General features: G+C 50.0%; 1 protein-coding gene across 5 annotated transcripts in view; it reads left to right on the top strand.

Annotated features, from left to right (window-relative positions):
- The window catches only part of STAB1 (stabilin 1), a 60,250-nt gene that overhangs the window by 30,795 nt on the left and 7,638 nt on the right, over window positions 1-21,817 (top strand). For all 5 annotated transcript variants that reach the window (XM_037383924.1, XM_037383926.1, XM_037383923.1 and 2 more), the window contains 34 exons: window positions 56-149; window positions 1,093-1,251; window positions 2,154-2,249; window positions 2,625-2,720; window positions 3,321-3,368; window positions 4,246-4,376; window positions 4,772-4,883; window positions 5,104-5,181; window positions 5,557-5,658; window positions 6,135-6,242; window positions 6,746-6,877; window positions 7,070-7,198; window positions 8,057-8,113; window positions 8,939-9,034; window positions 10,092-10,287; window positions 10,731-10,826; window positions 11,051-11,096; window positions 11,799-11,878; window positions 12,821-12,946; window positions 13,716-13,789; window positions 14,144-14,218; window positions 14,815-14,934; window positions 15,942-15,989; window positions 16,116-16,199; window positions 16,286-16,432; window positions 16,593-16,730; window positions 17,388-17,447; window positions 17,553-17,729; window positions 18,278-18,364; window positions 18,857-19,003; window positions 19,174-19,239; window positions 19,793-20,018; window positions 20,618-20,767; window positions 21,623-21,727. In XM_037383924.1, coding sequence (XP_037239821.1) covers window positions 56-149; window positions 1,093-1,251; window positions 2,154-2,249; window positions 2,625-2,720; window positions 3,321-3,368; window positions 4,246-4,376; window positions 4,772-4,883; window positions 5,104-5,181; window positions 5,557-5,658; window positions 6,135-6,242; window positions 6,746-6,877; window positions 7,070-7,198; window positions 8,057-8,113; window positions 8,939-9,034; window positions 10,092-10,287; window positions 10,731-10,826; window positions 11,051-11,096; window positions 11,799-11,878; window positions 12,821-12,946; window positions 13,716-13,789; window positions 14,144-14,218; window positions 14,815-14,934; window positions 15,942-15,989; window positions 16,116-16,199; window positions 16,286-16,432; window positions 16,593-16,730; window positions 17,388-17,447; window positions 17,553-17,729; window positions 18,278-18,364; window positions 18,857-19,003; window positions 19,174-19,239; window positions 19,793-20,018; window positions 20,618-20,767; window positions 21,623-21,727 — 3,686 coding nt within the window. The remainder of the gene's footprint in view (window positions 1-55; window positions 150-1,092; window positions 1,252-2,153; window positions 2,250-2,624; window positions 2,721-3,320; window positions 3,369-4,245; window positions 4,377-4,771; window positions 4,884-5,103; window positions 5,182-5,556; window positions 5,659-6,134; window positions 6,243-6,745; window positions 6,878-7,069; window positions 7,199-8,056; window positions 8,114-8,938; window positions 9,035-10,091; window positions 10,288-10,730; window positions 10,827-11,050; window positions 11,097-11,798; window positions 11,879-12,820; window positions 12,947-13,715; window positions 13,790-14,143; window positions 14,219-14,814; window positions 14,935-15,941; window positions 15,990-16,115; window positions 16,200-16,285; window positions 16,433-16,592; window positions 16,731-17,387; window positions 17,448-17,552; window positions 17,730-18,277; window positions 18,365-18,856; window positions 19,004-19,173; window positions 19,240-19,792; window positions 20,019-20,617; window positions 20,768-21,622; window positions 21,728-21,817) is intronic.

Here is a 21,817-nt window from a genome sequence, read left to right as displayed (position 1 = left end):
CTGGCTTGCAGAAGGGGCTGCTCTATCTGTGTCCCTTTTGTGCTTATACTTTAAGGTGCATCTGCATGGATGGGTACGAAGGTGATGGGTTTTCCTGCCAACCCATCGACCTGTGCGGTCAGCCAGAACGAGGAGGCTGTTCAAAGAATGTAAGTGGGGCCAGACGGTACCAGTATGGAGAAGCAGCTCCTGTCCATCAGAGCAGGAATCCAGGACTCCTGGGACTGTTACAGATTTTGTGTGCTAACTTTCCCTGTCTGTAAGATAAGGTGAAATAACAGGAACCTTGACACACTTGTCATAAGGATGTCAGTCGTTTGGGTTGGTGCCAAAATGCAGCACCCCAAGGAGAGTTGGGCTGGTTTGCACCAGATGTTTGGGCAGCCATGGAGATGAGCGGTACAGACAATTTTTGGGTTGTATTGATCTTCCCAAGTTCTTGTAATGTGTGTTAGTTTCTCTGTCGCTGTGTTTAGGCTGTAGCTTAACTGTGAGCTCCAGCTTGTATTTCCAGTAGCCATCAACACTACATTATTATCCTTAGTAAAAAACTCTGGTGTTTTATAATGGAAACGACTGCCAAATGGTCAGACCTCATTATAATTTAAACCTCTTAGTGGCAGGAACACATTGGGCTGTGTAGAAGGAAATAGGATGGCACTGGATACGACGTAGGTCTTTCCTGAGAGAGATCTGGCTTCCATCATTGATTCCATTGAACATTTCCAGGCAGGAGATTGTGTGAAGAGAATTCCTCTTCAGGGAAAATCTCTTCTATAATGCAAGAGCTTTACAGGATGGTAGGGAATGCCCTGGGAGTTCTGAGCCATCCTAGACACAAGTATCTGCCTCGCTGAAAACACAGAATGTTTCCAGAATCACTATATTATGAAGCTGTCTGACTTTTCTGGAGAAGATGCTTCCACCCCCACCCCCAGCGCTGGAGTCAGAGTTGGTCACTCATAAGTTCTCCACAGTCTGATGAAGGATATTTGCTGCTGTATTTGCATTGTGCTTCTATTTTGCGCTATTTGCATTGCGTTTGCATACCTTCTGCTGAGTGTCATTTTTTTCCTCTCCCTTCTCTTGGAGGCTGCGTGCACCAGTACGGGCCCCGGCACTGCCACCTGCCAGTGCAACACAGGCTGGACTGGGGACGGGAAAGCCTGCGTGGCTATAGACAACTGCATGCTGGAGAGCAGAGGGAACTGTCACATCAATGCTGACTGTGTTTATATTGGCCCTGGCCAGGTATGATCATGCTAAGCAGGCTGATGGTGGACTTCACATTTACTAAGCTGCTCTGAGATGGCCCTGGCTTGCCAGCTGTGGAAATCAGGCTGGTCAGCTGCAAAGGCTGCGTGGCTGCTGCCAGAAACACCGGTTGCAGCTAAACCCACACAGTGTACTTGCATGTGGTGAGACGCAGTGACGTGTTTGAGGCTGCTGCTCTACTCTCAGAATTTTTTGCAGCAAAGGGAGGAGACTGCGCTCCATAACACATCTTGGTATAAGGCATCAGTTGCTGTGTCCCTCTTGTTCCCAGATCACAGCATTGTCTCTGGGTGATGCTAAAATATACAGAAAAGCGTGTCTGTGGAGGGAGCTGGGCCGGGAGTCAGGCATCTTGAGATAGGAGGAAGGCGTGCAGGAGAGGTGGCTTCTCAGGGTGCTGCTTCTCAAGGTGCTTCTTCCCACTGAGCAAGGAGGGCATTGGACAATGTGCTGAGAAAAGGAGCCAAATCTTTAGCAGGTTTTAGTGAGATGAGATGTGCCAGTGCTCTCCTAGCTATCCTGAAAGCAGGAACTTTGGAGTTAACCCCTCCTCTCTTTCTGCCATTCACAAAGTCTGTGTCATTCCCTTTGAAAAGCTGAAATAGAGATGGAAACCATCACCTTCAAGTGACCACACACACAGCCAAGCAGTGCAGGGGATCACTGTGCTTGAGTAACCAGGCAGTGTGCGGGCTGTGATAGAGGATGGTGCTCTGCTATCTCTAAGGAAATATCTCCACATTTCCAGGTCTCAAAAGACCGGGAAGAAAACTTGGGAAAATAAATTAAGAATAGGTTTTGCTGCCTTAGACCTTTCCTGGGTAGCAAACGAGGATGCTCTGATAGGTCTGTAAAATTGAAATGTCTCTTGCTTGCAGAGCAAGTGCGTCTGCAAGAGGGGTTATGCTGGTGACGGCTACAACTGCGATGCAATCAACCCATGCCTCATGGACAACGGTGGCTGCCACGACTTGGTGAGTAGCTGAAGAGCCGTCCCAAGGCTGGCGTGGCAGTGGAGGTTCCTCTGCTCCCTGACAGAGGTTTTGCAGCCATGGCATCGAGAGAATTGCAGGGTTTTATGTTATGTCATCTTACTGGCATACCACTGAGGTGTTATAAAGGTGGATCCTCTTGATTTTTGTGAGTTCACACAACCAGAGCTATCACATAGGCTTAGCTGCATGAGGTATAAATCCAGCGTCACCATAAAGGCAACAGGAGGAAGGTGCCTGCCTGTGTGTGTTCCCATAGCCCCGGCCACGGAAGGCCAGAATTCGGTTCGCAGATAGGTGTAACACTGCATAACCTGTGTTTCTGCTCTCTCATTTCTCCTTTCCTCGTATTTGCAGGCTACGTGTGTGCCTCTTGGGGGAGGAGAGAGAGCCTGTGCTTGCCCTGAAGGCTACGTTGGGGATGGCATGACATGCTACGGGGACATTCTAAAAGTGAGTAAAAAGCAAGTATCTGAGGTCTTCTTGAGATTGGAGAGAAGTGGCTCTGCTCTCACATTCCTTTCTCTGTTACCTGAGTTGCCTCCTCCTCTCAGCCACCAGCCTGACAGCATGAGCATGTCCCAAAGCGACAGGGACAGAACTGATGCCAAGGCCAATTATTGCCAATGAAACCATTGGCAGTGGTTTCTAAGCTGCTTCAGCCCTGTCTGTCCTGTGCAATAAGTCATCTTTTCTTTGTTGTTTGGAAGGTTTTTCAGGTCAGAGCTGCTAGGCTCATTTTCTGTCATTAGAAATATCAAAGGCCGTTGTGGATTCAATCCGTCCCTGGTAAACATGAGCAATTGCAGAAGAGTTGAAAAGAGTTTGGGTTTTGGGGATTTTTTTTTTTTTAATGCCTGAAGCTTGGGTTTAGAAGTACCCATCCCTCCCCACGATACGTGGTGCCGGTACTGGTTGTGGGGTGAGGGGCATGTCTAAGTCATTATTGCCAGCTTTGATATCGCATAGGGCTCCTTTCCCACACCCTGGGTCTCCAGCCCTGCAGCCTCCGTGCTCAGCAGGGGTAACCCTTCTGTTGTTTCTATTTGGAAGGAGCTGGCCAGGAATTCCCACTTCGCGGGCTTCTACAACTGGATTAAGGTAAGAACAGCCATGGGATGCCGGCACAAGTTCTGAAGAAGTGAAGCCTGTGTGAACGCTGCTGTTAGAGGAAAAGCAGCTCCATTTATCTTTTTCATTAGAGAAACACAAAACAGTGAAGGAGAAATCATTACAGAGCAGGCATGTAGAAAAGCTCTGAAGTTTGTGATAGTGTGAGGGTCATGAGTGTGTTTTGGGAGGCCTTGTTTCCAGCACAGGAGGAAGCTGGAGCTGTGCTACACTTAATTTTGATGATTGTATCATCTGTAACTCCTGGCCATCATAAAATAGTACAGAAGGGAAAGAAAAAGAGGTAGCATTGTAATAGCTATTTTTCAGAAGAACGTGCTTTGAGAAGTCAGACTCCTCGTTCCTTTTCTTGTTACTGCTTCCCAGTCTCCAGTGTGGCAGTAACAGAGATGTTCCACAGACACCAGCAGGTCTGTGGAAGCATGCTATGATGTACGGCAGCTAATTGAGCTTTAGCTTACCTGTCCTGCTGCGTACCGTGCTTTTGCCAGGAATAATCTTGGTCCCTGCCCCAAAACTGATGTTGTGGGTTCAGGAGGGATTTATGGATATGACTGAAGGGGGTTTGAAGATTAATTGAAGCGTGAAAGTAGGGCTTAAAGCAGCAGGTTTTCCCTTGGCAAACGGGTGTCACCTGTCTTGCCTACACCACCTGTGGCATTCATTGATTGCCAACAGCACTTCCCTGCCGTGCCCAGGAGAGCCTGCTGTGCTGCCGAGCATATGCCGTCTTTCTGCACATCCCTTTCATGCGACTGCAAGAGCAGGATGGCTGTTGGTTATGTGCTGTGGTATAGATGTGACAGTGTCACGTCTTACTTGTTCATTTTTGTGCTTTGGACAACAGAAATCACTCTTCAGCATCCCAGCAGGAACCAATGTCACTGTCCTGGTGCCATCGGAGGAAGCTATCAAAAACTTGAGCCAGACTGAAAAAGATTTCTGGTTGACGCCCTACATGCTGCCATTTTTAGTCAGGTACGAGGAGACTCCTGCTTTTGCTTTACTATGCCAAACAACAGTAACAAAGCCATGAACTGGATTTCTGCTGATACAAGACCAACAAAGAGTCATCTTAAGATAAACATAGAAGCAAGATTAAATATCTAGCAGGCGAAGAATTTCGTAGGTCTTTAAAACATAACGGACCACAGGCAATGGGAAGCGGGTTTGTTTTCCATGTGTTTGCAGAGAGAGATTTTCCCAGTCATGTAGATGCAGATGGCATCAGGACAAGTAATTCCCTCCATCATTCTCTCCACATGCTTAACTACTTCATGTGAGAGACGTGAATGTTGGGTGGTATGGTCTTGTCTCTCTGTTATTGCAAACAGCGCCCTAATCTTTTCTTCACCTGTCTTTGTTCCCTTCAGGGCCCACTTTCTTGAAGGTGTCTTCACTGGTGAAAAGCTCAAAAAGTATGACAGGCCAGAATTAGCCACCCTCAACCCACAGACCAAATGGCAGATAAACACCAGGAGCGGTGTAAGGGTTTCTTACATAATGCACATGTACCAGTATCAAACTAAACTGCTCGGGAGCTGCTGTATCCAGTGGGGAGGCTGGATGGGACACTGATGCCCTCAAACTCAGACATCTTTCAAAAATTGTACCCGGATCCATCATGTGCAATCTTGAACAGTGTATTTGTTTGGAACTTGCTTGACAATTTCTAATCCTTTTACTTCTCCTGATACTTTTGCAGGTGTTAACCATCCAGAATGTGAGTATAGTCATCAGCGACATCCCTGCCAGCAACGGTATTATTCATGTCCTCAGTAAGGTACGTCAGTACATGCAGTACTAGGAAATGCTGCGGCTGTAGCAGCAGGTTTGTGTTGCAGCATCTGTGATGGGGCCAAGGAGGAATACATGTGTGGACCGTTAGGGATATGATGGCAAAGATATATTTGGTTATCACAAGGTCCTGACAGATGTTTCCTGTGCAGCAGTGTTTAATGTTTAAAATACTTGTCTCCAGGACAAGCGAGAGGGAAGTTCCTCTTCTCTTGGCTGACAGAAGAAGAGTTAAAGCTATTGCAGAATTGTGTAAAATGAGGCCTTTTCTAACTGCCTTTCTTGCAAGCAGGGCAAGAGTCTAGTGATTTCTCCCAGAGCCACTTGCCCAAACTTGCTTATGAACTCGTTGTTTCCACAGGTTTTGTTGCCACCTGCAGGAGATATCCCACCAAGTCCTCCAGGTCTGCAGAAACAGCTTGACTCAGTTGCCTCATTCAGCACATTCAAGGAGTTGCTACAGGTAAGCAGTTGAGGTGAGCAACGTTGTGGTTGTCAGAACTGTCTTTTGAGTAAATGCCCACCTTACCCTGTACTGATGGACCAAAATTTGGACTGCCTGGTGAGAAAAGGGAGACCACTTGTTTTCTGCCATTCATGAGGGATCTTCTGGGAAAGCTCTTTTGAGCAGCCCAAGAGTTAAATACTTACAGGTAGTTTACAGTGGAAGCCAGCCTGTCTGCTGCAAGCACATTCATGCTTGTACAGGGCAGAGACACCTAGAGGAAAAGGAAGGCTTGCTCGTCATTGGGAAGCTGCACTTATGTCAGCGCAGGAGGAGGAGCAAGCAATTAGATGTGTGTGACTGAGCAGAAGCCGTGTATCCCGTTTTCAAGCGTTTCCTCTAGCGCTCTTGCCTTTGTAATTGATTTAATGTGTGGTTTGGTTTTTAGTGAGTACAAATGTAATTACTAATGTTCCTGTTTGGACATTTTGTAGCAATACCAACTCATTGGAAAGATCGAGTCCTCTGAAGAATATACCATTTTTGTTCCTGGAAATAATTCCATTGAGGAGTACTGCCATGCTGCCAATGTGACGCAGCTGGTAAGGTCGCTGCTTGCTTACAGTTTGAATATGTATTGCAGTAAATGCAGGGACATGTATGCTGTCAGATCATAAACTTGAGTTTAGTAGATTTGAGCGTGGAAAGGAAAAGCATATCTGGTGCTAAAAGTTGGGAGAAATGTGGCAGAGAGAAATGAGAGAGTTTCCTGGCGTGTTGCAGTGGGATCTGAAAAGAACATTTGGACCTCAAATGCAAATTTATGGGTAGATTTGTATGTGGGTAGATGGTACAATGTGTTCGCCTTCCTGGCTGGCTGTGGCAATTTTCAACCTTTGGAAACATTCCAAAAAGCATTTATGGCTTCATCCAGTAACAGAGTCATCAGGTGTGATCAGTCATCTGTGAAGGGACTTAACTAGGTTCTGTGGGCTTAGTTAGCCGTTACAGATGCTTAAGAACTCTTCTTATGCCATACCTCTGACTGAATTGTAGCCTAAGAAATCAAAAGAGTCCTAACATTTGGGGTTTTTTGTGGATTTAGGACAACGAGACAGTGCAGTACCATGTTGTACTGGGAGAGAAGCTCTTGCCCACGGACTTGAGGAGCGGAATTCATAAGAACAGCATGTTAGGGCTCTCCTACTGGCTCATGTTTTATCAAAACAGCACCCAGGTAAGGAAGGAAGACCATTCTGCCATTTGAGGATCTGGCTTGACCTATCACTTTCTAAGGCTGGTGGCTGGATACACCTATTTCTGTTTTGCACACGCTTACAAGTTTACCTGCTGTGATTGACAGCTGTTAGGCATTCCATGCAATGGGAGTTGAAGGTTATCACATCAGCCATTTTCTTCTCCTTTGCAGAAGTTCATCAATAATATTCCTTTGGATGGAAAATTTCTTGAGACTAAGAATGGCATGCTGATTGGGGTTTCACAGGTCCTCCAGATACAGAAGAACCGCTGCACCGCCAATACCACCACCATACAAAAGGTAATGATGATTACCAAGGAGCTGACCACCGTTTCACAGGGTTTCTCCACCTGCTGAACCAAACTGATGAATAGCAGACACCCTACCTTGCCTCTTCCACAGGGATGAGACAGTAGCTTGTGGTCTAACCCCAGATGAGCCCCACGTGAAATGGGGCATCATGGAGAGCTGGTACCTCCTAGCCTCAGCCTGTACTTCCAGTGCAGCAGATCTGCAGCTCGTGTGCAGGTCACGTTCAGTTCCGTTGCTGGGGTGCTCCCACAGTGCCAACCAGGGGGCAGGCAGACACTCAGACTCCCAAATACTCAGCAGTAGAAGGAAAATCCAGCCCAGTTCTTGCATGGCATGACCACAAAGCATTCCTAGAAAATGCTGTGGTCTGCCTGGGAGTCACGGCCAAAGTCCAGTCCGCATGTATCCTGTAGCTCTTGGCCATCTGAAGATTGCAGGGTCAGACTGAGGTATGATTAGAAAAAAAAGTATTTGCAGCCTTGCATGAAGGAACTCCAGGCCTACAGAAAGCCCTACCTCATCTCAGAGACTCGGGAAAAGTATAGCGTGTGATCTCTTGTGGTTTGTTTTGTGGTGCAGTCTCTGGAGTGCAGAAATAAGACCTTGTGTACACCACTGGAGTGCAGGAGTAAGACCTTGTGCGAAGCCTTTGATAGCAGCCAGGACCTGAGCATCATGCATCATGATTTTTCTTCTTTTGGTGTTTGGAGCCACGGAGATAAATACATCTTTGTCTTTGTCCCAGCCAGCAGCCTGTACAGCACCATTTGTAATTCAAGATTAGTGTCTTGGTGTGACGTGGGTTAGAGGGCACACATGTGACTTGTCCTCTTCTCTGTGCCCTAGTCAAGATGCGGGAAATGTGAGAAGGGGATCAAGTGTCCTGGTGGATCAGTTCTTGTGGTGAGTCTTTGATTCATGTGACATCTCACAGATAGTTTGCAGATAGTGCTTTGATGTCCTTTTATTGCTCTATAGATGTCATCTCGATACCTGAAAAAATGCGCCCTTGAGTCCTCCGTGGCTCGTTCATTAGCAAGGTGCGTAAGAGAAAGCAGAAACCAAGGGAGGCTTACACAAGAAAAACACCAACATGAACCATGAGGCTTCTTACAGAGCTGGCACCAGCCTTTCCCTGAATTTCAGGAGCTCTTTAGAGCGTACAGTGCGGGGAGTTTCCCCCCGTATCAGGGAAGAAGAGGTGGTTTTTTTCATCTTTTACTCTTTTGACATTATCACCAGGGAAAGCCAGTTTAGGGGTGCCGATAGCTATTTCCCAGCCTGGACTGTTGATTTGTTCACACAGATGGGCTGGTTGTGCCTGCAGCTTGTCTGTGAGTGAGTGACAAATGTTTCCAGAGCAGAAAACAACTAAGCATTTCATCTCCATGCAGGCTATGAATTGCCTAGCAGAGACATCTGGCTTCTTAGGCTTTATTACTATACTGTATGCCAAAAATTTTCCAATTACTTTTTTTCAGGATTCATACTGACATACATACCATGCATTTGGCAGGTAACAAAACAGGCTTTGTGTGGTGACCTCACATCTAGAAATGCTTCATTGGTCTCGGCTCTCAATACTCCATATTTTTAGGGCTGTTCCTGAAGCATAAAAAGCATTATTCCTCTGTTAGGCAAGAACGCTGCCATATGCTCCACAACGTACAATGTTTGTCTAAATATTGTAATATCTTCTATCTTTTTCTGTGTTAATTTTAACCGCAGGAATTGCCAGGAAGCAAGAATCTCGCCCGCTGTGAATTACACTCTGAGGGTACAAGAATACTTGGCTGCCATTTCACCTGTGCAAAAGTTTCTCTGGTAAGAAAAACATTTGCCTCTGATTCATTTTGACAACAGCAAGATGGGTATTAGAAATCCACCATGGAAACACAGCCTGTGCTGGAGTCCTGGCTGCATTTGTGCCATTGTGTAGCAGAGAGTGGGCTTGTCCTGAGAGGCACTCTCCATCCCGGAGATAGCGGGCACTGGAGAAAAACCAAACCTGCAGAAATGTCTGCACAGTGATGGATTGCGGTCTGCTGCTTTGGCATTGTTGCTTTGGCTTTTGTCCTGCAGAGGAAGAGGAGTTGAATGTTTGTAGTCTGGTTTCCTAAGGAAATGAGGCAAGAGTGATGGTATTTTCCTTGTGCATGTGCCTTCCCGAATAACTGATGACTAATTGGAGCTGAACCAACGGGAGGAGCAGAAGGTCTCACAGCTATTACGGCTCCTACCAGTTCTGTGAAAATGTGTGGCTGGAAGGAAATGCTTGAAGAGGAAATGGTGAAAGAAAGACTTGTGTGAATTTGAGCTCTTACTGATACTGAAGCACTTAGTGGGAATGAGAGACTGAGGAAAAGGGAGAGAGGGAGCTGGGCGTACCGTACTCACATGTAGAGCGTCAGTCAGCTTCTGCGTCCCTTCATTAGACAATGTTTCTCTTCATCCGTACTGTCCACCTTGGTCCCATCATGGTTTCCTCCCTCCATCGGTAGATGGAAAAAGAAGTGAGAACAATTAAATCAGGCTTCTGAACCAATACATCTTCTGGGAGAGCCTCTCTCTGCCCAGCAGAGTCCCTTACTGGTGGGACGCACTAGGGACACAGGCGGGAGGTAGGCTGTGTGGGCACAGGACTGAACATTTACCTCACCAAATGGCCAGTGTTGCTCGAGGGCAGTGTGGACCTTTGTATGAAGATCTGGGCAACAAAGCTCCCCATTTTAGGGGGTTTACTCCATCCCAGCTGTGCACACCTGGCCCTTTCATGCATTGCCAGGTATTATGGCTATCGCATGGTCAAAGGAGTAGAGTAGCTTCCACAAGAAAGCTGCACGAGATGGCTCACCCCAGCTTGTTCTTGTTGGTTTTCCAGAGGTCCGTCTGCTGCCCTGGCTACTACGGACACATGTGTGAGATGTGCCCAGGGAAGCCAGGCCAGTGGTGCTCTGGGAACGGGGAATGCCAGGACGGCATCGAGGGCAGTGGAGAGTGCCGATGTCTGGAGGGGTTCCATGGCACTGCCTGTGAGATGTGTGAAGTGGGCCGATACGGAGCTGACTGCAAATCAGGTGACACTGATGGCTACCACAGCTTGTCCTGCCCTTGCAAGGGGGAAAAGTGGTCACATCTCAGCCCGTGGGAGGGAAGCAACGACCCAAGACCTCTGAGATAGGAGAATAGCTGACACGCCACTGAGAGAGGGACGGTGGGAGCGAGTGCTTGTGATCAGCCAGAGGGGTGGCCCCATTTTTCATCCTTAAATTAAGGCACGTTGACTGTGCTACGCTGCTCATCCTGCTGCCACCCAAACTACAGAAAGTAGAGGCAGGTGGTCTGGTCCTGGGCTTTTTGGCCTGGTAGTGGGGGAACGGGAGCTGATACTCTCGTGATATTTTCCTTATGGCAGTTTGATGCGTTGGATTGGGAACAGAGCAGCCAGCAAAGTGGCAGCAGAACTGCTTGTGAGACCTGGTTGGTTTGACAGTGATGAGTGTTTATATTTCCCCTGCAGAATGTGCCTGTGACAATGGCATATGTAACGATGGACTGCAAGGGGACGGGAGCTGCGAGTGTTTCCCAGGGTGGAAGGGCCCTACCTGCCAAGAAAGTAAGTGAGTGTGAAGGGGCCTGTGGTGTAATACTGCCTTTTTGGCAGAGAAATCTGTGTGATCCTCTTTAGTTGCCAGAGCAATTCTGTGCTAGCCGAGTGAGGTGACCACAGTCACAGTGAGGTGACCGCAGTGAGGCTGTTTGCAGGGTCCTTTACTCTAGACAGCAGAAATGGCCCCAGCAAGTGAAAATACCAAGTCACATTTGTGTTTTCTCTTGCAGGAATCAAGATTGACTTATGCAATAACACTTGCCATCAAATGGCCAAGTAAGTACAGCCAAGGAGCTGGGTCGTTCTGAGAAAGCCGTGTGTGTTTGTATGCGTTTTACACACAGGTGATTCGGTGTTCAGGGCTTCGCAGATGGCTGGGAGAAGGTACTCATTAAAGATCATGAATGTCAGTTCCATTCTGGGAACCCTGGTGCTTAGCCGCATCCAGTTTCCCCAAGGATTTTGTCTGAGCATAAATTCTTTCCAAATTCCTTCTGCTTGTGTGGATGGGAGAAAGCAGAGACTCCGAGGTCTGGCCTTATTCAAGCCCAGTCTGGCTGTATTCATGGAGCAAATCAACCAGTATTTACAAGCCCTTTCTGCCTTGCCTGCCCTTGCCAAGGAATTAAATATGCTGATGGGCTGTGATAACTCCCTCTTGGTGCCTTCTCCATCCATTATCTGGTCTTCTATTTTGTGCTACCGGGACCCAGCCGTCTCCGTTGTACCGTGCGGAAGCACGTGGGCATGGCGAAGGTGCACTGTGTGAGGTGTGAAGCCTGTGCCTGGGGGCCAGCTCCCTGGCCAGCGTGACTTGAGTATTTGGTGCGGTAAAGAAATGGATGGCAGCTACAGGCATCTTCCTCCTGTGGTCATTGTGGTCTCTGATTTGCATATGCCGGGCTCATATAGTGTTTCCCAGTGGCCAAGCGAATCAGGAGGTGTCATCTGTGATTGTTTATCCCGTTCTTGTTTCAGCTGCCTCAATAGTTCTGCAGATTCCCCACCTATGTGCTTCTGCTCCGCTGGATACACAGGGAATGGGACCCATTGCACAGGTACAGGCAGCAAGTGTGGGCAAGGTTCAAGGCTTGAAACACCTGCTGAAAGTTCGGGGGGAGGGTTGTTTGTGAAATAAATGGCATGGTATTGCTAGGGGAAAGATCATTCAAACCTTTTTCCTCTCAGCTATCCACCACGAACTCTGCCATGCTTTGGCAGAGAATTTTTCCAGTCTGGAACTTAGTATGGGATGCTTTTCATGTTGCTAGAGCCTGTGAGAGAGGAATAAAAAGGCAGGCAAGAGTAGCAGGGCAGTTCTTACTGCTTGTGGAGTGAGATGCACGTGAAGGGGTTCTATTAGTTCTGAGATCACAGCAATGGTGGCAAAGATAAAGCAATTTTGGCCATGAATCCTTGGAATACCGATGCTTCAATTTGCCAGAATTTTGTGCTCCTCCTGTTTGTTGGCTATGCCAAGATCAGGTAGAAGCAGTGCAGCAGTTACACCAAAATGAGGTAGGATTTGGGGATACTGCTCTAGAGCTACATACAAACCTGGTCTACGTCAAAAGCAAATGGACCACAAAAACCCACTCAGAGTGATAGACCTGTAACGGTCAAAACACTGGCAGACATCACAGTTTCTTTTTGGTATTGCCGTTGTTTGAAAAGGAGTGAGGAGGGGGGAGGAAAAATAATATTTACATTGTACAGGAGAATATTTTTTTTTTTCATCTACCATTCATCCTCAGTGAGCAAATGCTGTGACAGAAAGACTTCTCAGACCAGTTTGGGGGTTACTTGAGCTCAGCATGACTTTTGGATTGGCCTCTCTCAGGTCCGGGAGAGGCCCCATGCCTTTAAAGGACCTACAGTTCCATTGAGAAACAAAGGGACTTTAATAAGATGTTGTGATTTTGTTAAGATGGTCATTCTGGCACAGTTCATCTTTCCTAAATGCTCGGAGCTGATTCTGCTTCTCTTGTCCGTGGTCACAGAAATAGATCCATGCGTTAGCGACCACGGTGGCTGCTCCATACATGCTGTGTGTACTAAAGTGTCCCCAGGAGAGAGAACCTGTGTTTGTAAGGAGGGCTACGCTGGAGATGGGACGCTCTGCATGGGTGAGTGCTCAGCGCATGTTTTGGCGATAGCAGTGAAGCAAAAGGGAATTTCAGGCTAAAAGCATTAAAATTTCAGGTCCAAGTATTGAGCAACTCAATTCTCCTTTCGCTTTGCTCATGCAGTGGTTATTTCAAAGCAAGTGATTGCTGGTTGATCTTGATTCAACTGTCTTTTTGCTTTTTGTTGAGGTGTATGCACACATATGTGTACATGCATGCATATGTACCTGTGGGTAGCTGCTCAGCGTTCTCCCAAGTCATGATTAGTGAAGTGGTCACCACTGTCCCAGCACAGCGCCACACAAAACTGGGCAGAGAGCCCATGCTGCCCTTGGAACCTGTCTCACTAGATGGCCTCAGACCAGTGTTTTGGTCTCAAACCAAAAGAGCCCTGAGAGGTTTCTTGCCCTGATGCATGTCGTCAAGAGGTCCAGAGACAGAGGGTAAGAATAGTCTCCCACAGAGATGCTCTGGGATGAAGATGGAGATGTGGGAGTGTCCAGTCCTTTCAGATCCTTGAAAGCACACCCAGGCAGGCGTGGGATTTTCTGTGGGCAGATTTATCACAACTCAAGAGACCCGCACGTGGCAGGAGTAGAACTTGCGGTCGTACCCTATTCCTCTGCCATCACGAGTCACTTTTCCACCAAAATGTTTGCCAAACTGGGAAGGTCCTCCCTGTTTGTTTCCTGATACCTCTTTGGGTCACCCGTTCCCAGCTTCCTTAAGAAGCCCCCAGCAATAATGTGGCCTTATTTTTTTGCTGCAGAAATTGATCTCTGTCTCGAAAGCAACGGGGGCTGTCACAGCAATGCAGAGTGCGTTAAAACAGGCCCAAGGAAGGTGAGTATTTAAGAAGGATGTCAGGGCAAGGTTATTATGGAGGTTATCACAGCTGTGTAATTTGCTTAGAGACAATCCTTTCCACTGCAGTGCGCTGCTTTGTGCTTATTACCTTCCACGTAAAACATTTGCCTGGAAGGGCATGAAAAGATTACTGTTTCCTTGAAAGCAGATGCCTTCTGTTGGCCAGAGGCTGGAGACAATCGCAAGTTCTATTTGTTGTTGACACAAGCATGGTTATTCATGAACGCAGCAATGGGTGCCACACCACATGCACTCCACCCAGCTCAGCTGTTGTGTGTTTCCTTTATCGGTTGGAGTTTCAGCCTGAGCTTCTGTCTGTTCTGCCTGCAGGTTGCCTGCAACTGCCTGCCTGGTTACCGTGGGGATGGTGTGAGCCAGTGCAACCCCATAAACCTGTGTGAACAGGTATGTCTGCATTTTGCTGTTACCAGAGGTGAAGGCCACTGCCTTGAAGCATTCCTTTCTCCCAACAGTTAAGAGCAAGAAGAGGGTTAGCCTGCTTGTTTAGAGCTGGCTGTCTTGCCTGTTCACCTACCAAAGGGATTTCATGGTGTGTTTGGTTTCCATTGCCTCTCGCAATGACCTGCAAGCATGTGAGCCACCTGGCACTCTCTGTTGTGGGAGAAGCAGTGTGGAAACCGTGACAGGGCTGGAGGCATGTGGGCTTGTTTCTCTGCATCCATTTTGTGTAGGACATACTAAAAAGCTTAAGAGTAATCTGTGCCCACGGCATCGCTGCCATGTCAAAATGTCTCTCTGAATCATGGGGTTTGTCATCACTCTGTGTCCCAAAGTGAGGTCTGAAAGTCTTTTTTCTTGGGAGGATTTGGTGCTGAAAAGCCCTTGAGGATTTGGGTGAGGTTTAATCTAAGGCACTAAACAGATGGGAGGAATGGTTTCCTTTCCACTGGACAGGATGCAGTTAGCAGCTTCCACATGTAAGCAGCCGTTCAAATTGTTGGCGATGCACCTCCACGCAAGCCTTTTGCTTTCCTTGCTAGAACAACGGGGGCTGTAGTCCATTTGGGCTCTGCAAGTACACAGGCCCTGGCACTCGAAACTGCTCCTGCTCTTGGCACAGTATCGGAGATGGCTTCATCTGCCGTGGCAAAGTGTATCAGGTGAGAAGCATGACAGCGTCTTTTGTGTCTGGGCCCCTGCCCTGCAGCAAACCGCTCCCTCCCCTCGAGTGTAAGCTGCAGGTTAGCAGATCTGTAGTATCACATTGACGCGTGTGGTGTAGGAGTGGAGACAGGTACTTTGAGGCAAACTATCCATACATTGTAGGTGTATTTGGTGTGCCGGCTGTGGGAGAGAATCACAGTGAAGCAGCTTTGCTCCAAAGGCAGTCATAATGTGAACACTCAGCTGCTCTGGCCATACCTCTGGGGTGCTATTTTCTTAATGTTATAAGCAAATGGGGATAATTTTTTTTTTTCCCCCAAGGGAGCTCACTTCTCCCAGTTTGTGGGATCAGGGCCGGTGTTCCCTGTGGCCGTGTCAGGACTTGGGAGCCGGTCTGGAGGGCAGCAGGCTATCTCCAGCTCTGTTGACAGTACGGCAGCTGTCCTTGGGCAAGCTGGTGACCTTTTCTGGTAGTGGCAAATAAAAGCTATAATCCCCACATCAGAGCTGGGAGAAAAAATGACTCTGTTCTGTGCTTCTGCTCTTACTGAAAGTTAGTGTGGAGAGGAGAGGACATTTGCCCTGCCAAGCCCATGCCTGCCCCTCTGTACAGCATCCCAGAACTGGCAGTGGCAGCACAGTGAAGTTAAAGCGGAGGTTTCGTGAAGCGCTCGAGCTCTCCCATGAGCACGGGGCAGTTACACCTATGAGACCGCTGCTGCAGATGCAGCCAGCTTTCATCTCTCTGTCTGCTCCATTCTGCATCCACACCTGCAGTGTGAACGGTCTAAGCAGAGGTCAGTCTGCTTTGTAACCTCCACATCATCTGTGCCTGCAGTGCTGGCAAGGGAGGGAGGGAAAGGTCACTGTGGTGTGTCAGGAGAACTGGTGTCTCATTGGGGTGGGACAGATACCTGGAGCAGGAGGAGTAGGTCACTGCGCTGGCTGGTGGGGAGCAAGTGGAAGGGACTCTGCTGACACCAACTGTTTCTCTTTGTTTAAGGAGCTCGGAAGGATCGAAGATGCATCCATGTTCTTTAAGATGATACTGGTTGGTGACAAACAGCTTTGTCCTTGTCTCTGTGTATTAAATCCCACTTAGGGTTTTCTGCAAAGGGTCTCGCTAACTGGAACCACGTTTTCTGTTTCCCTTCCCACAAATGCTCTTCTACCACAGGCAGAAAACATCAAGGAGCTCAGCGGGGTAGGGCCTTTCACTGTCTTTGTCCCACGCACAGATTTCGTAGGGAACACCACAATGGTAAGTGTCCTCCCATCCCAAGTGCCCCCTGCCTCCGCAAGGCAAAGTGCCCCCAGCATTACCTCACTCTTTTTCTGTGTCTGCAGTTTGAGGAGTGGAGGAGCAGGGGTCTCCTCCGGGACCTGCTTCGCTACCACATGGTGGGTTGCCAGAAATTGCTGTCTGGTGACCTGGAAGCCCTGGAGTCTGTTACTTCTTTATCTGGCCACAAACTAAAGATCACAGTGAAAGAGGTAGTTCTCTGCCACGGTTCCCTTCCCTGCCCCCCCTTGTCACTTTCTCTGTCATTTGAAGTCCACTGTGGTTGTGACAAGTGACTTGCCTAGGGCCCACAGATGCCTCACAGGGCCATGCCGTGGGTGTGAATACCTCATCGTATCCCTTCTCTCTCAGAATAGCATCTATCTCAATGAGGAAGCCAAAGTGGTGGTGAGTGACATCATCGGCGTGAATGGGGTCATTCATTTCATCAACAAGATCCTCATTCCAAGTGACCTGGTGGACCGTAACATTTCCTCAAAGATCTCACGGGTAAGGCTGAAGCCGTCACTGTGCCCTGATAACTGCTGTGGTGAGGACAGGGCTAGGATCTTTTTCCCAGCAGCTGTGATAGCGCTGTCCCTGAGAAGCCCTCAGCCCAAGGCCACGTGGGATGCTCTTCCTCCATGTTTCCATCTGCGTAGGGATTGTCTGAAGGCACGGATTTAGCTTGTGAAGGTGACAGCATTTGTGGCGTAGCCGTATGTGGGACAGAAGGACCCTTATCCTTCACTAGGGAACAACAGCACTGGATGTGGGCAGGGGGATCACGTCCCATGCCAAGCATCACACTCCTTTTCCAGTGCAGAGCAGATTGCAGCATGAGATTGCCAACGTCTCTCTGGTACTCCTCAAACACGCGCTAGGAGCTTATAGATGCTGTGTTTTACAGAAGATAACACGTTTTCTGTACAGTGCAAGAAAGCGCTGAAATTCATCCCAGCTCCTGCCATAGCAGCGTCTACCCAGGATGAATCAGCAATGTGGCAGGTGCTGAATGCTGCCAAATCCATCAGCATGATGATGACGGAGATAAACTTGTGTTTAGCTACTGTAGTTGTTAACAATCCGGTTTCTCCCCTGCATTGCTGCTCCAGGTCCTGGAGGGGGACCTCTTGGTGACAGTTGTTTGCTTTCTTTTCTCTGCAGCAAAATATCACGGAAGTGGCAGAGGCCTTTGGGTACACCATTTATAGCAAGCTGCTGCAGGTGAGTGACCCGACTCCTGCTGCTCTGTGGGGAGGTGGTGTGTACATGTGCACGTTCAGTTTTGGCTTGTGGCTTTTTCTTTGTATCCCCTCTTATCTTGGACAGGATGCGGAGCTGCTGCCACTGGTTAATGACCCCCTGCATAGACCCTTCACCATGCTGTGGCCCACAGATGCTGCATTTAATGCCCTCTCGGAGAAAAGGCAGAAGTGGCTGTACCGCAGAGAGCACCGGGACGTGCTGGCCTCCTACCTCAAAGCACACATGATCAGAGACACAAAGGTAAATGTGACAACAAACAGGCTCGTACATCCCAAGGCCACATGTGGTGCCACTGCCTGCCTATGGTTAGGCCAGAGCAGCCCCGTCAAATATTTTGCTGCTGTAGAACATGCAGCATATTAGTTTTCTTGAGAAGACCCAAAGCTGTTTGAGCATTTGAGGAAACTGCTGCTTCATCGTGAACCTCTGCTGCAGCGTGGCTGAGCTGCAGCTTCTGTCATCGGCTTCCTGGGGAGGCCACATCACTGCCAGAGTGTCAGTGCGGGGCTTACAAACGGGCTCCTGCCTGCAGGGGTGACGGACAGGGGAAGAGTCCAGCTGAGCAAAACAAGGTCCTGCTAATGCACACTGGTCTCTTGCTGTTCAGAAATCTGGGACTAACCCACCATAGTTATGCTGACCCACCTCCGCTGGCTTCATGTGCTGACACATCACACTCCCTCTCGGTGTGGCTGCTGACCCCTGTCCTCACCGGGCAGCATCCTGTCAGAAGTATGAACTGCCAGTTTTGCCCCTCTCTCCCTTCACATTCTTCTTTTTCCCTTTAGATTGTTGCTGGCAATGTGCCCCAAGTCAAATCCACACGGACCATGCACGGCTCCACCGTCTCATTCAGCTGCAGCGAAACGCACGTGGTGAGTGATGGCGATGCTGGGCTCGGCTTTCCGCTAAATGTCCCTGGGCATTGGCCACGGGGCAACTGACGCTCCGTGTTGGTCACCGGCAGGAAGCGAAGGCAGAGCTGGGGTGCTGGCAGGCTGGGACACCCCCTTCCCCTGGCTACAGCTGAGCCTGCAGAGAGGCTCAGGACTCTGTGGCCAGCTGGCAGGACAGTGCAGAGCCACGTGGTACCTGCACGTGCGCTTCATGATGACCGGGTTGCAAAACCAACCGCATGGTGTCATGACCTTTACAGAGCAAATGTTGCAAGGGCAGAGGCCATTTTTTAGGAGAGATGGCCAAGAAAAGTGGCGATCAGGAAGAGTGGTCAAGGACATGAGCACAGAGATTTTGGAGAGTTTTTGAGGTGATTGAGAAGCTGTGGCAGCCAGGAAAGGCAACTTTTGGGTGGTGCAGCCAGGATTTAGGAGATGCCAGGACCACAAACTGCTTTCTTCCTCTGGTAGGGGGAGCTTCTGGTGGGGAACGGCGATGCCACCATCATCCAGAGGCACATGGAATTCAACGGGGGCATTGCTTATGGCATTGATAGGCTGTTGGAGCCACCGGATCTGGGATCTCGGTGTGACGAGTTCATCTTTGTTGAGCTGCAGGTGAGCACTTGGGATGAGGCCAGTGAGGACCTGTGCCACCTCCTGAGCCCCGTGCCTGGGAAGAGGGATGTCAGGAGGGCTTGCTGCTCTTCCTCAGCAAAGCTCCGAGCAGCTGAAAGAGGCAGAAGCACGTACTGAGTTGTTGTGAGGTTTCTTTCTCCCCTCCACAGGGATCTACAGAGAGCTGCGGACTCTGTGGCTTCGAGCCACCCTGCCCTGATGGCTCCATTCAACGGGTAAAGCTCACAGCTTTGTCACCAAGGAGGCCTGTTACGGGGCTGATGACAATATGTTTTAGCAGCAAAATGAAGGCATACCGGCCCGGGGGAGTCCCTCAGCTTGGTCACGTTGCCCATGCCTTGCCCCAGGTCACGCAGTCCCATAAGGCTGGGGCTGGGCCGAGTAACATGGGGTCAGGGGCTCCAGTGGTCTTTGGTCCATCCCTACGTGGGTGACAGTGGCTGCAGGGGTCCCTGCGGATGCACTAGGGGCTTCCCTGGGTGCTTTACAGTCAAGTTGCTCAGCCTGGCTGCTGGAGATGAGCCAGGGATCAGACAGATCCCTTAGGGGGCAATGGTTGTACCCCACTCCCAGTGCATCGCCCATTGTCTTTGCCGGGCTTCTGGCATGTCCGTGAGGTACATCTGTGGCTCCTCTGCCACCAGCCCCACTGCACGTTAGGAAGCCTCTGTTACTTGTCATAAAGCTGAATGAGCGACGCAAGAAAAATCAAGGCGAGGCATCAGTGACCAATGTGGCAAACTCTGTATTTTGCCTGTTTCCTCGCAGGGGGAAACCAGGCGCTGCTACTATTATGGAAACCAGCTGCTGAGAAACACTTTTCTGTTTCACCGCAACTCCCTGTTGCGGCCGTCCTGGCCACCCTCCCCGTGGGACCCCTTCAGAAGACACTTCTCTTCCAGGGGGCCTCTGAAACGAGGCTGCAGGAGGAGCTGCGTTTCCACCCAGTGGGTCCCTCAGTGCTGTGCGAACCACTATGGCCGTGACTGTCGGGGTAAGGAACCACACGACCCGTTCCTGCCCCGGGACCTTTCTCTTGTGGGAAGGTGGTGTAACTGGTTCAGCACAGACATCTGGTGTCCATGAACGTGCTTCCCTGGAGAACGCTGGTCAAAACCTCAGGCTGGGAGCCCCAGTCTTGTGGAGCGTGCAGGGGACGATCCCCCGGGAGTGCACATGGATGGTATCGTAACAGGGAATTCCCTTTCCATGGAGAACCACTTGTCTGCACGGAGAGCCCTGGGCACAGGGCTGCTGGGGGTGGCTGTCAGACATGTCACTCACCCCTCGACGTTCCCAGTGCTCCTCCGTTCCCTGGTATCTCTGCTTTGAGCATGGGCAGGTTTCACACCCTTGGATGAGTCTGCTGCCGGGTTAGCATGGGGCAGGCCGGCACAGACTCAGCATGTTGCAGCAGAGGGTCTTCCCAGGCTGGAAGCTATGCCAGATTTGTCCCTCTTGCCCCTGTTCCTAAGGTTTATTGTCACGAGATGTCCCCAGCACTCACTCCCCAGACTGCCGAGCAGGCACTGGTCACCCCTGGGCACAGGGTCACTTTGTCACCGCAGCCTCACTAAGGTGCCCCATTTGCAGCGTGCCCAGGAGGGCTGGAGGCACCCTGCAGTAACCGTGGTACCTGCGATGACAAAATCGGTGGCTCGGGGAGATGCAACTGCAGCCAGGCTTTCATCGGGACCAGCTGTGAGCTGTGCGCGCCGGGCAGATACGGGCCAGACTGCCGAGGTAAGGGGGAGGCTGTGGGGCGGCAGCGATGCAGAGGGTCTGTGCAGAGGTGGCTGCGGCACATGGTGCTACTTGGAGAGGGAGGAGATGCTGGGCTGACCTCTTCGCAGCGTAGAGCACGGGAGCCAGTGCTGCCACTTCGGTCCCCACGATGCTTGGGTCAGGGCTCTGGGGCTGGGGACATCCCTTCCTGGGCTTTTGGTTGGACAGCCGGTAATCCAGCTGTAGTTTGAGAAGCCGGGGTGGCACGTGCCAGGAGCTGTGGCCAGTGCAGCCACGCTGCTGACGGCCTCACCTCTGTGCCAGGGCCACGGGGTCAAAGACCCCTTGTTTGTCAAGTACAGCTGAGAGCCCCAGTCTGGCAGAAAGTATTAAGGTGTATTTTGAGCTGTGGGGAAAATCTGTATGTTGTGATGAACCCTATTCAGAAAGAGCATCTCCTGGGACGTGCTCAGCAGGGACCTGTGCCCCTGTGAGGCAAAGGGAAGGAAAAGGCAATCCCCCATCCCCCCACCCCAAGCTGGATTTTACGAGGTCTTCAGGAATGTTTTTGATGCCTGTGTGTTTGCAGGGACTCGGAGTGGAAAACACATCTCTAGAAATGCCGAGAGGAGGGGAATGACAGGGGTTTGTGGGTGCAGAGGGGCTGCCCCTCCTTCACGAAGGGTGCATGTTGCAGGGCGGGGGGGCCAGGGCTGGCAGTGCCAGGAAGGGATGTGTGTACCGCTGCGCCTGCCTTCCCGGAGTGCCCACACAAGCCACGTTTCTGCTGTGTGGTTGTCCCATGGCCTGAGCGTGGCCTTTCACTGCCACCAAGGCAGATGCTGTGACAGTGTTTTTATCCATTCCTCACAGAGTGTAACTGTACTGAGAACGGCGTGTGCAACGGAGGACTGCATGGCGATGGCTTCTGCTTCTGTGCCGAGGGCTGGACTGGAGACCGCTGCGAAATCCGACTAGGTGAGGGATGCCAAGCCCCACCGCCCGCTGTTCCCTGGGACCGAGCGCCATAAGGCTGCTTTCCCAATAGCTGGATTGTTCAAGCAGCTG

Source organism: Falco rusticolus, chromosome 4 (genome assembly GCF_015220075.1).
Source record: "Falco rusticolus isolate bFalRus1 chromosome 4, bFalRus1.pri, whole genome shotgun sequence".
NCBI classification, from domain to species: Eukaryota; Metazoa; Chordata; class Aves; order Falconiformes; family Falconidae; genus Falco; species Falco rusticolus.
The sequence above is the reverse complement of the archived record's forward strand: the minus strand, read 5'-3'. Positions and strand labels throughout refer to the sequence as shown.